The sequence below is a fragment of the Anabrus simplex genome, chromosome 4 (genome assembly GCF_040414725.1).
Source record: "Anabrus simplex isolate iqAnaSimp1 chromosome 4, ASM4041472v1, whole genome shotgun sequence".
Lineage (NCBI taxonomy): Eukaryota > Metazoa > Arthropoda > Insecta > Orthoptera > Tettigoniidae > Anabrus > Anabrus simplex.
Genome location: NC_090268.1, coordinates 158,472,285 through 158,485,722, shown reverse-complemented (window position 1 = coordinate 158,485,722; position 13,438 = coordinate 158,472,285). Strand labels below are relative to the sequence as shown.

General features: G+C 36.8%; 1 protein-coding gene across 4 annotated transcripts in view; it reads right to left on the bottom strand.

The window, feature by feature from the left end:
• Positions 1-1,853: 1,853 nt before the first annotated feature.
• Ca-beta (Ca2+-channel-protein-beta-subunit) overlaps positions 1,854-13,438 on the bottom strand; it is a 592,192-nt gene continuing 580,607 nt past the window's right edge. For 3 of the 4 annotated variants that reach the window (XM_067145289.2, XM_067145288.2, XM_067145290.2), the window contains exon 8: positions 1,854-2,739. In XM_067145289.2, the coding sequence (XP_067001390.2) occupies positions 2,438-2,739 (302 nt within the window). In that variant the 3' untranslated portion in view covers positions 1,854-2,437. The remainder of the gene's footprint in view (positions 2,740-13,438) is intronic. The other variant, XR_010859801.2, reaches the window with a different exon arrangement.

Genomic DNA, 13,438 nt, shown 5'->3' with positions numbered 1-13,438 from the left:
CAAAGATACAGTTTTCCATTCGCTGTAGGAGTTATCGATTGTACCCATGTAGAGAATTAAATGGCTTCATGAACATGGGACGAGTGTATAAACTGAAAAGGGCACATCTTGAATGTTCAAGCTACTTACAGTTTTAAGGAAAAATTTACGAGTATTGATGCTTGCTTCTTGGCCAGGCACTGTGCATGATTTGTTGGATATGGTCTAATTTGATTATTTACAAACCATAACAGAAAACTGTGCAGATGCTTTTCTTCTGGGTGATTCTGGGTTTGCTATTGCTCTTTGTCTCATGACCCCTCTCCAAAATCCAGTTACAGTCATGGAAACAGCCTACAGCAACTGTTTCAACAAAGAACACTTAGTAATAGAGAGATACTCTGGGCAGGTTAAGCAACAATTCCCTGTACTTCAGAATGAAATAATATTGATTACTAGGGAAAACCTTCATTGACCCTAGTTCTGTGCTAAATACTGTATTCGAAAGACAAAAATTTAGACATTATTGAGATGGTACTTGAAGTAGAAGATGAGGGACCACATGTTAGAGAGCAAGGGCAGCATAGAGAAATGCACTTGCCAGGATTATCTTAGTTAGTCATTAACATCTGGTCTGCAGTACAGCACAGTGAAGACAAGAAACAGGAGAATGCCAGTACTTATGTTTGCGTTTATTTTTACAGAATGCATATGATCCTTTATTTACTAAAATAATTTGTGCACTGATGAGATTGTAAAATAATATATGGGCATACTTCTTTATTAAGGAGGTAATGAACATATGCGTAGCTCGTATTAAAATGCTGTTTTTTTTAATTAGTTCCAGAACTTGTGAATGAGCTGTTTCACTGTAGAACCGGGAAACTGTTAGTTGGTTAAGATTGCAAAATAATGGAAAATTGCTTTGTTAAATAAACATGGTACAATATTTACATTTTAAGACATTCAATATATTTAAGTTAACTGCTCCTCATCCCTTCACCCCCAACTTCTCCTCAAGATATGCCTACGATTATTAAAAAGCTGCAATTTTTAACAAATTACATAGGGCTATTTATCACTAACATTGGTTTAGTAAAGAGTCAGCTTAGAAAAAGGGAAAAATGAAGAATAATGCTATAATTCAAGCAATCATTCCCAAGTTTATGAATTGTAGTAAAACACATCACTCATTTTGCACTTCACAGTGATTACCCTTGCTTGGGGCGATGAGCAGAACAACTGCCAACAATCAGAAGTATGGCATATGCATGGGAAAGTTGGAGAGAGCTTTGAGAGTCTGCTCTGGCTGTATGAAAGTAAGCTCTGTTATCCATAAGAGCTTTTATTCATAACAAATTTGTGAGCTGTGGGGAGGAGAGATGATTTAGGTCTCCATTTTATTCATATTACCCTATATGTTTGTGTTCAAAAGTAGTATTTCAATCCCTCTATGGGCTACTTCAATTTCTGCATAACCTTTCGAACCACCTGGCATATATATTTTTCTCTTCTTAGATTTCTTACCTTCGCATTTATGATTATATTTCTATCAGGTGGTTTTTTAATTTGATGTGAAATGTGCCTTTATCTACTGGTTCTATTTACCAATTTATTTTGAATGTGATGTTCCAAAACATAGAAAAGAAAATGAACAATATTTTATATTAATTTATGGACTGATTTTATATATTCTGCACCTATTATCATATGTTTGAAGTCATTTATGGCTACAGATTTTTGTGCCTTATAATTCCGGGTCTAAATATAACTGTGTGATAGTAAACTGGGCGAGAACTTTGCAATTCAATACTGTATTTAATTATGTGGATCTAAGACTGTGGAGAAGAAAATCATTCAATGAAAATAACAGGTGGTGTTGTAGTCCATGTATTCTATATTTGTACACAAAAATAAGCTGTAATTGAGATATAAATCTATTTAACATGCACAGGAATGATTCAATTTCAGGAAAAATGCTATATAGTATTATTGAGAAGAAGCACTTAGTTTTAATTGCTTTATGAAAATAACGTTGCCAATTGCATTGACTGGATTCTCAAGCAAATGTTCATTTAAATTCCTTTAGCATTATATATAAAGATTGTAAGATATTAATTTTGTAAATGAGTTTCTTGAGATAACTCCAATTTCATTCACTTTTTATAATCATTAATTCCTCTTTGCACTCACTGATATTTTATTAAATATACATACGTAAGTTTATCGACAACCGTCGACACCGATGGCCAGAGTTGATGAGGAGATAAGATGCTTCTTTTGACATACAATGAAGGAAAGGTTACAATTTGATGCCTTTCGAGATACATGTGTGTATACAAAGAAATAATCCGGGATATTCTCAGCATAGATTGAGGTTCATGGCCTAAATATGATGTCACTTTAAATTTAAATAATACTATTAAGGTCCTCAAAACCATCACTCAGGAATTTGATACTAGATAGCATTGAGTGCTCGCCGGGAAGAGGCTTTATGTGGAGAATGATAGTCGTCTGTTTCACGCATAGCACTACGGGGAGGTTGCTGCTGAGGGTGATATTTCTCTTCTCCTCCCATCGGTCCCCGTGGATGTGATGGAGCACCAAAGTGAGCATGAAGAGATTGCTGTTGAGAATGGTGATGGTGATGGTACATAATTCCATCACGGGGCACCATGCCTGCATTATAATCATCGTAATCTGCTCTGTCGCGTTCCAGCCGCGACCTCCCTCGTGAATGCTGGTGATAGACGGCAGTAGCTGCAAAAAAATGATCAGCATTTAGTACGAATGACGGTGAAATAAAATTTGTTTTTAAAATTCCATAACAATGAGTTATGCTAAAATATTTATGAAAAAGGAAAGTGCGTTCTAATTATGTTAAATCAACTTAAATAATATTTTGATATATTCACCTTTTAAGTAGGGATGGTATAGAAGTACAATAAAGTAACACAAAGATACTTCTCTACGAATATTATAGTTATTGGAAAGTATCTAAACTGTTATTTTGTTTCTTTTACACTGTGTTCAAACAGGCGTTAGAGAGGGATGCAATGATTCAGAATGTAACTGACTCTCCTATGTCTGAAGAAGGAGCTAGTTATGGTGAAATCATATACCTTTTATTATTTTCATTACTAGCTAAAGTATCAGTTCTTAGTATGGATTTATGAGTAAGGATTCAAGTGGCTACATTAAGGTGACCCACAACTGTATGTTTGTCTTACAACATGCTGTTGTAAACATGTATTTGGTTTGTTTTTTGTACAGGGAGTATAATTTAAGACTTCATAACGGAGTACCGAGGCACAGGAGTGCAGAGAAGCAGTGATAGTGAGTGCAGTGCCTGCAACAGCTAGTGGACGTAACCATCTAAAAGAAGTGGCATGATCATGCTTATAGAAACTAAATGACTGGGCAAGTTGGCCATGCGGTTAGAGTCGTGCAGTTATGAGCTTGCATCCGGGAGATAGTGGGTTCGAATCCCACTGTCAGCAGCCCTGAAGATGGTTTTCCGTGGTTTCCCATTTTCACACCAGGCAAATGCTGGGGCTGTACCTTAATTAAGGCCATGGCCGCTTCCTTCCCACTCCTAGGCCTTCCCTATCCCATTGTCGCCATAAGACCTATCTGTGTCAGTGCGACATTAAGCAAAAAAAGAAACTAAAATTGAACTCACCAACTGTATACATACTCAGAATAAATAAATAAATAAATAAATAAATAAATAAATAAATAAATAAATAAATAAATAAATAAATAAATAAATAAATAAATAAATAAATAAATAAATAAATAAATAAATAAATAAATAAATAAATAAATAAATAAATAAATAAATAAATTAAATTGAACTCACCAATGAATGAGTCCAGCAATGTACAATAATAATTTTGTTGCATTACATGCTGACAAGTGTGAAATATGTCCGACTCGTTGGCTGAATGGTCAGTGGCCTTCGGTTCAGAGGGTCCCGAGTTCGATTCCTGGCTGGGTCAGGGATTTTAACCTTCATTGGTTAATTCCAATGGCTCGGGGGCTGGGTGTTTTTACTGTCCCCAACATCCCTGCAACTCACACATGACACATAACACTATCCTGCGCCACAATAACACGCAGTTACCTATACATGGCAGATGCTGCCCACCCTCATCGGAGAGTCTGCCTTACAAGGGTTGCACCTAGCTAGAAATAGTCACACATAATTAAAATTAAAAGTGTGAAATACCAGTTTCTTGAGCTACTCTTTGAAGTCACTCATGTGAACTGGCTTGCAGTCTTGCCTATATTTCTAACCTCTCCTTTGTGAGAACTGTTCTCCTTTGCTGTTTTTTCTTATTAGTTCGAGAACTTGTGAATGAGTTGTTTCACTGTAGAACTGGGAAACTGTCTACAGAATTTTCAAAGGCACCTTTTAACTAGTTTCTTCTCCCTGTGCAAATAACTCTCGACCAAAAATATTCTCTGCACTATAGTATACTTAACCATTTGTGATAATAACATCACAAGACACCTTAAAAAGTCCAATAGTTACCAGTAAACTGCTGCATCAGCTGTCAAGACTTGTTATCATGCCAAACTTGACACAAGCCATATGGTGCTTGCTTGGGAAGTCCCGTAGTCTATGATCAGAATTGCAAAGTCTTAAATTATACTTCCTGTATGTTGAAGTGGTATTATACAGTCAATATCAGTCCCATCTTGAATTTTGAGTCACAGAAGTTTCAGTCTAATGTTAGTTTCTCTTCTAAAGTGGATCTTAAATTTTTCTGTGAGGGGGAAGTTTGCCAAACTTTCTCACCAGAGACTATACGAAGTGTCGAGGTGCAAAACAATCTTAGAGCAATTGAAATACAGACTGAAGCTCGACTTCACAGATGCCATTGAAGACGGCAACTGCAAAGTCCTTGTTTCCAGATTTATTCACAAGATTTCCAAATGTTTAAATATATTTTAAGGGCTTTAGTTCATCTTTTAGTCTTTTGCTCAAATCTTCAGGGTAATATGAAATGAACTTGCTGGTTAAATTACTTAAATACTCTTCAGATATTTCTCTTGTCATGTCAAGAATTTAATCAAAGATTTGGCACAAATCTTGATCATGATTCCCTGAATTGGATATCCTGAAAGTCGGTTCCCCAGATAATCAAATACTTAAACGGTGCTTCATAGTTCAGTTCAATTCATTAACTTTTTGGAACTATGATTTACATTGTGAAATGTGAAAGCTACTACATATATATTTTGGTACTGTTTACAAAGCACAGTTATGATGCAAGGTACCCAACTGTTCTATTTTGGTGGTCTTTGTTCTTGTATCCTCCGTTACAATGGTCCTTATCCTGTCCTTTAGAGAGTTCCATTCTGCTTTCTTTAACGTGTGCATTGCATAGTTTTCCCCTAATGGAAATTCTCTTATGAATATCTATTTATTGACCTGTGTGGTCCTGAACCTCAAACAACTTTTGACTTTATCCTAAAAGTGCAAAATCCCAAAACCAACAATCCCCAAATGTTGCTAAGCAAATTATATCACGATGAAATTTTCAAGGATGGATAAACCAACCATACCAAATACATCCATTGGCATGTTTAAAATTATTTTTTTGCCTTGTTATGTCATCGTTATTTGGAATCAGTACTAAGCAATCCTACCCAGTTATCAGTGCACTAACAATACAAGACCTGAAGAATGTATAAGTACAAGGACTAAAAGGAAATTAAGAGAATGGACTAGTTGCAGTGTTAAGGCTTTGTCTTTAGTATGTAATAATCAACAAGATGGTCAATTTATACAGTCAACATGATGATAATAGTAAGGTCCATAAATAAACTTGTTACCTGCAATCATAAAATTAATTTACAAAATCTTAATGGAACTGAATAAATAGTCACAGTAAAGCATTTTCAACTTCAACACAAGTCGGTGACCCATCACTGAAGGAAAATGGGTCAATTTCAAAATCTAGAGTACAGAGGCTTTGGGTTTGAGTTCCAAGTCCAGTCCTATGTTTGAATTTTGGCCATTGGCAATGAAAGTGATATTTGATTTACCATCCCTACTTTAAAAGCACTACACTACAACAGAGAAACACAGAAGACTATACAACACTTAAACACACAAGTAAAATAAAGAGTTAAAAAGAGCAGAAAATCAACTAATAACATTATTAAATGTGATATAAAATGAAATATTAATATGACAAGTAGAGTGTAGAAATAATCACACTTGAATACTCTTCATGTTTACCCCAGAATAAAGGAAATCAAAAACAAAACACACAGAGACTAAAACACTGAGGAATTGACGACATTTAGGAGAACATCAAGATGTTGGAAAAAAATAGCAACAGGAAAAGAAATACAGTTAGTGAAGCACATCGACAGTGACCTGAGCTAAAAAAAGTATGCGTTGTGTCAAGTGAAGCTTTATGCTTCAAAAAATATCATAAATAAATAAATACAAAGGTACAAACAAAAGCACAAATAAACTATTCTAAGGAAGGATTTCAAAATAAAATACAAAAATGTTAACATTGATGGGATGTGAATACACTTTTTACTTCTTTTTTAAATGGACATGCGGAAACATAGATGTTAAAAAAATTTGTGACAACCAACCGCACACATAAGCCAAGTAGAAAAGGCACTGGTTAGGGTGTGTATGAGTGTTCTGAAGTAGAAGAAATGGAAGAGAGAAAGAGAGAGAGAGAACAAAAAGAACGAAGGAAAGCAGCTTAAGATTGTGATTGAAATTATATAATTTTTTTAAAGACAAACGTTTATGTAATTCTGCGACAAAAGCCTGATGCTCTGTTCAGTTATTTCTGTTTTGCATTTTAGCTTTCGAGTCTGTTACCTTCCCTCGCGCCATTATTTGTGACCTGATAATGTAAGCGACGTCCAACAGATGTCGCTCCTCTCAGTCACACACTGCTTCTGCCATCTGTGGAAGTAATTTTTTCAACTCAAAACATACATGACAGACCTTAACAAATGCAGCTCTTTTTTTTTCTGTACATACAAATATGAATTAAATAAACATTTCAAAATGTATATTACCAACATTTCCTTATATTAAACAGGAGGCAGATTTTAGATACGCGTTTCATTGTACTAAACATAAGTGATAGAATTGTCTGTTGTTTAAAATATTGGAGGTATAGATGAATAACTTTAAAGAAATATGACTGTGCAGTGCTTAGTTAAAAGGCAATTCATGATGTACCAATTAGTTTTATTTAATTGTAGTGGGAGCAATGCAATATAAATATGATATACCTATAAATCTAACTGGAAAAAGCTACATGAGAGTGTATTTGCATTTCTGTGGCATTTTCCAGGATATATTTTAAAGAAATATGCACACTTAAATGGTAGAACATACCCTTGATGGCAAATTATCATCTTACAAGGGAACTTGAATAGGAACACATATGTAAGAGGATAAACACAATGACAGTTCAGCATCGGAAGAGGTGATGGTGGTTGTGGTGGTGGTGGTGGTGGTGGTGGTGGTGGTCATGGTCGTGATTATTGTTTTAAGAGGAAGTACAACTTGGCAACCATCCTCCATTAACACTAATACATACATTATAATTATAGACTGTTATGCCTTTCGGCATTCAGTCTGCAAGCCTCTGAATTTACTAAACGTCGCCACAATCCTCGATTTGCAACTAGTGTTATGGCCTCATTTAGTTCTATACCTATTATCTGTAAATTGTTAGAAACCGAGTCTAACCATCGTTGTCTTGGTCTACCTCTACTTCTCTTACCCTCCATAACAGAGTCCATTATTCTCCTAGGTAACCTATCCTCCTCCATTCGCCTCACATGACCCCACCACCGAAGCCGGTTTATGCGAACAGCTTCAACCATCGAGTTCATTCCTAAATTAGCCTTTATCTCCCCATTCCAAGTACCATACTGCCATTGTTCCCACCCGTTTGTGCCAGCAATCATTCTTGCTACTTTCATGTCTGTTACTTCTAACTTATGAACAAGATATCCTGAGTCCACCCAGCTTTTGCTCCCGTAAAGCAAAGTTGGTCTGAAAACAGACCGATGTAAAGATAGTTTCGTCTGGGAGCTGACTTCCTTCTTACAGAATACTGTTGATAGCAACTGCGAACTCACTGCATTACCTTTACTACAACTTGATTCAATCTCACTTACTATATTACCATCCTGGGAGAACACACAACCTAATTATTTGAAATTATCGACCTGTTCTAGCTTTGTATCACCAATCTGACATTCAATTCTGTTGAATTTCTTACCTACTGACATCAATTTAGTCTTCGAGAGACTAATTTTCACACCATACTCATGGCACCTCTTTTCAAGTTCCAAGATATTAGACTGCAGGCTTTCGGCACAATCTGCCATTAAGACCAAGTCGTCAGCATAGGCCAGACTGCTTACTACATTTCCACCTAACTGAATCCCTCCCTGCCATTTTATACCTTTCAGCAGATGATCCATGTAAACTACAAACAGCAAAGGTGAAATATTGCAGCCTTGTCTAACCCCTGTAAGTACCCTGAACCAAGAACTCATTCTACCATCAATTCTCACTGAAGCCCAATTGTCAACATAAATGCCTTTGATTGATTTTAATAATCTACCTTTAATTCCATAGTCCCCGAGTATAGCGAACATCTTTTCCCTTGGTACCCTGTCATATGCTTTCTCTAGATCTACAAAACAAACACAATTGCCTATTCTTCTCGTAGCATTTTTCAATTACCTGGCGCATACTGAAAATCTGATTCTGACAGCCTCTCTGTGGTTTGAAACCACACTGGTTTTCATCCAACTTCCTCTCAACGACTGATCGCAACCTCCCTTCCAAGATGCCAGTGAATACTTTGCCTGGTATACTAATCAATGAGATACCTCGATAGTTGTTGCAATCCTTCCTGTTCCCTTGCTTATAGATAGGTGCAGTTACTGCTTTTGACCAATTTGAAGGTACCTTACCAACACTTGATGCTAATTTTACTACTCCATGAAGACATTTCATCTCTGCCTTCCCACTATACTTCACCATTTCAGGTCTAATTTAATCTATTCCTGCTACTTTATGACAAAGGAATTTATTTACCACCCTTTCCACTTCCTCAAGCGTAATTTCACTAACATAATTTTCCTCCTCTCCATGAGCTTGGCTGTTTGCAACACCACCAGGATGATTTCCTTTTACATTGAGAAGATGTTCAAAATATTCCATCCACCTCTCCAGTGATTCTCTGGGATCTGTTATGAGTTCACCTGAATTACTCAAAACACTGTTCATTTCCTTTTTCCCTCCCTTCCTAAGAGTCTTTATTACTGTCCAGAAAGGTTTCCCTGCTGCTTGGCCTAACCTTTCCAGGTTATTACCAAAATCTTCCCATGACTTCTTTTTGGATTCAACAACTATTTGTTACGCTCTGTTTCTCATCTACGTACAAATCCCTGTCTGCCTCGGCCCTTGTTTGGAGCCATTTCTGATAAGCCTTCTTTTTATGTTTACAAGCTGCTCTCACTTCATCATTACGCCAAGATGTTCACCTTTTCCCATCTTTACATACAGTTGTTCCTAGGCATTCCCTTGCTGTTTCTGCTACAGCATCCCTTATGCCACCCATTCACATTCTATATCCTGAAACTGCTTACTGTCCACTGTTCGAAATTTCTCACTAATCATATCCATGTACTTCTGTCTAATTTCCTCGTCCTAGAGATTTTCTACCCTTATTCGTTTGCAGACAGATTTCACTTTCTCTACCTTAGGCCTAGAGATACTTGGTTCATTACAGATCAGATAGTGTTCTGTATCATTGAAAAATCCCTGGAAAACTCGTACATTCTTAACAGATTTCCTGAATTTGAAGTCAGTTAAGATATAGTCTATTATGGATCTGGTACCTCTAGCCTCCCATGTGTAGAGGTGAATAGCCTTATGCTTGAAGAATGTATTCGTAACTGCTAAACCCATACCAGCACAGAAGTCCAGCAAATGCTTTCCATTCCCATTAGCTTCCATATCTTCCCCACATTTACCAATCATCCTTTCGTATCCTTCAGTTCTATTCCCAACTCTCGCATTGAAATCGCCCATTAACACTATTCTATCCTTGCTGTTGACCCTGACCATGATGTCACTCAATGCTTCATAAAACTTGTCAACTTCATCCTCATCTGCACCCTCACATGGTGAATACATGGAGACAATTCTAGTCCTAATTCCTCCACCTGACAAATCTACCCACATCATTCGCTCATTTACGTGCCTAACAGAAACTATGTTGCGTGCAATGGTATTCCTGATAAAGAGCCTTACCCCAGACTCTGCCCTTCCCTTTCTAACACCCGTCAAGTACACTTTATAATCTCCTATCTCTTCCTCATTATGTCCCCTTACCCGAATATCAATTACTCCTAGCACATCCAGATGCATCCTCTTTGCTGATTCAGCCAGTTCTACCTTCTTTCTTCGATAAGCCCCATTAATATTGATAGCTCCCCATCGAATTCCATTCCATTTGCCAAGTTGTTTCCAAGGGGTCCCTCGCCTGTCAAATGGGAGTAGGACTCTGTTACTCCCATAGGTCCGAGGCTTGTTTAAAATGTTCTGAGCTCGGTAAATTTATGAAGCAGGATGCTACCCTACTTGCACATAGTCCAAGTGAGGATCTCTCCTCTAGCAGGTTATGGACTACCGGTGAATTGTATAGTCCTAGCCGCCTGAGCACAAGGAGGGCCATGACTCAGAATATGTCCGAGATGCCCACTCCCATTCCATTGCAACTGGTATCCCGACTCTCAGTTATTCCTTCAAGTGCCCCTGTATGGGGTCTTTTCAGTAAATGCAAAGATGTCCTGTGAGGATTAGCAATGAGAATTTTAAGAACCAATAAATTTATTTGCAAAGTAAATAGAAAATCATTTCAAATGCTTAAAGTCATTAAGAAGAGAGAAAACCTATCACCTGTGTTTTCCAGTCATTGACTGGGCCAGGGATGGAATGAATGAAGCCCCCATCTTGCGGCGATGATTGGAATTGTGCTGACTGCTGAAGCCTGTCGCACTCGTCTGAGGCAATGATTAATGACTGACAGATGAAATTAAATGATACTGGAGAGTGTTGCTGGAATGAAAGACGACAGGGAAAACTGGAGTACCCGGAGAAAAACATGTCCTGCCTCCGCTTTGTCCAGCACAAATCTCACATGGAGTGACCGGGATTTGAACCACAGAACCCAGCGGTAAGAGGCAGATGTGCTGCTGCCTGAGCCACGGAGGCTACTTAAAGCCATTAACTAAAATAAAAATGTTGGGAAACGATCATTTCGAAAATTCCAAGGTCTCACGTTTACTCTCACCTTGTGTTGATAGCCATTTCATTTTATATGTTCTTTTAGCATAGACGCATTAAGTAACCTATTCCTTTTCCTTATGAACTATTGTATTATTCCAGCTCCATGCAGAAAAAGAAATCAGTGATTTCCTTAAGACTAATTTTGTAACATAATTATAATTGTAATTTTACTGATTACTTTTTGTAGAAGTAATTTGTAATTGTAATGGAATAAAATATTTCTCAAGTAATCGAGTCTCAACTACTTTTTTTCTTGTACTTTTTCCATCACTGGCTATTAGCTGCTATTCTCAGAAACCCTGGTCTGAATCCCTGTACTACCTGATATTTAAGACTGGCAGGGCTGGTAGGGAGGTAAAAATGGTACATGCAACTTACCTCCACTAGGGTCTGCTTGAAAAGACCTGCACCACTGTAGAACAAGGATACAAGTTTACCTCTTTTTTATCTATTTGACAATGACTGTGTATGAAGGTGTGGTGATTGTCATTGTCTTTCTGTGTTTTCTCATCTTCCTACCTATGGCATCATTTTCCCTCTTCCGATGTTTATCTGTCATTATGTTTATGTTATTTAATTGTCCTCTTCTGCTTCTTTACATTGCTTAGTAAGGACTACTGTAGCATCATAGAATTTATTAAGATTGATATTTTAAAAATTAATCAACAGTTTGATTTCATTTTTTATGTATACTATGGTACTGTTATAAACAGGTTATACATTGACTTATAAAGCACTTTAAAATGTTGGCAACATTTCTGATGCACAATCTACCAGCAGTAAATAACTCTAATAACACAGCAAATATACTGTACTTTGCTTGTCTTGTGTAGCTTTAAAATGCTACCCTAGAATGATATTGTGTTACATGTTAACAACATATGCCTTTCAAGCTTTTCTTTAGTTAAAACAAATTTATTATTTCCTTGAGAAATGAATTTACTGTGAAATTTATTTTATTTAGTTGTTATATGTTTCAGATGTCTTTGCTGGTGAGACCTAGTGTTTTCAGTGCACTATGTCTTCTGGTACAGGCTAGAGCAATTTTTTTATTTTCATTGACCTGTCTCAGTCTTATCCTTGGCTTTGACAGTATGAAAGCGACTGAGGTATTCCTTATGCAGCCAGTCCCTGCTATGAGTGGTGTGAAAAGTTTGCTCATAGGATCGGTTGGTGCTTGCATTTCAGTAGGCTTGGCAGACTGATATGTAATAACTTCTGGCTTAGTGAGGAAAACAATGGGGAAACTACCTCACTCCAAATTTTCCTAGTATGCCTCTTCAGTGATGCCTAAGCCATCTGTGACAGCTAATGGTGGAGCTGTTGAAGATCCAACCAGCCTTCAGGCTGAGGAATGAACATGCATACATATATTTCAGGGCAAGATTATTTATAATGGAATCCATATTCAAATTGATAATGGTTTTCTATGACCAACTCTACTATTATATCCTTCTCATTGAAGAATTCTTTAATTATTGCACATGCCTCCTTTGGAGTAGTTTTGCTGACATTCTCATCATTTAATCCTTATGACCATTTACATGGAAAAGTAGACCTGGTTGTGAGCATCCAGCACTAGCATTACTTACAATTCAAATGAAAGGGCAGATAATAAAACAGCAACATCAATGAAAACCTCCTGGATATTATATTTATGATGCAAATCATAAACCTTCCACAGATTTCCCATGAAGTATGTAATGAAATTTTGCTAGTCTTAAAATAAGGCAGGGCTTACTTCTGAACTACATTTATTTTACATATTGAACATGTGATCGCTTTCTTTCCTTGTTCCATCTGCTGGGATAGATAATGGTAACGACTTCTTTGATTGTAAAACTGTAGTTTGCCAACAATCAATTACAGTATTTACATACACACTACAATTATTGGACAACATTTCAAGTTGGTGTTTAAGACATTCCAAGGGACACATAACAAAATAACCAAAACTTAATTGGAAAGAGTGACAGCTGTATCGGAACAATATAAGATCATATGTGATAAATACAGATAAACTTGGTTTCATGTAAGCTGTGCCCTACCCACTTCCTTTTTATAGCTCCAATCTTGTACATTTTAAAA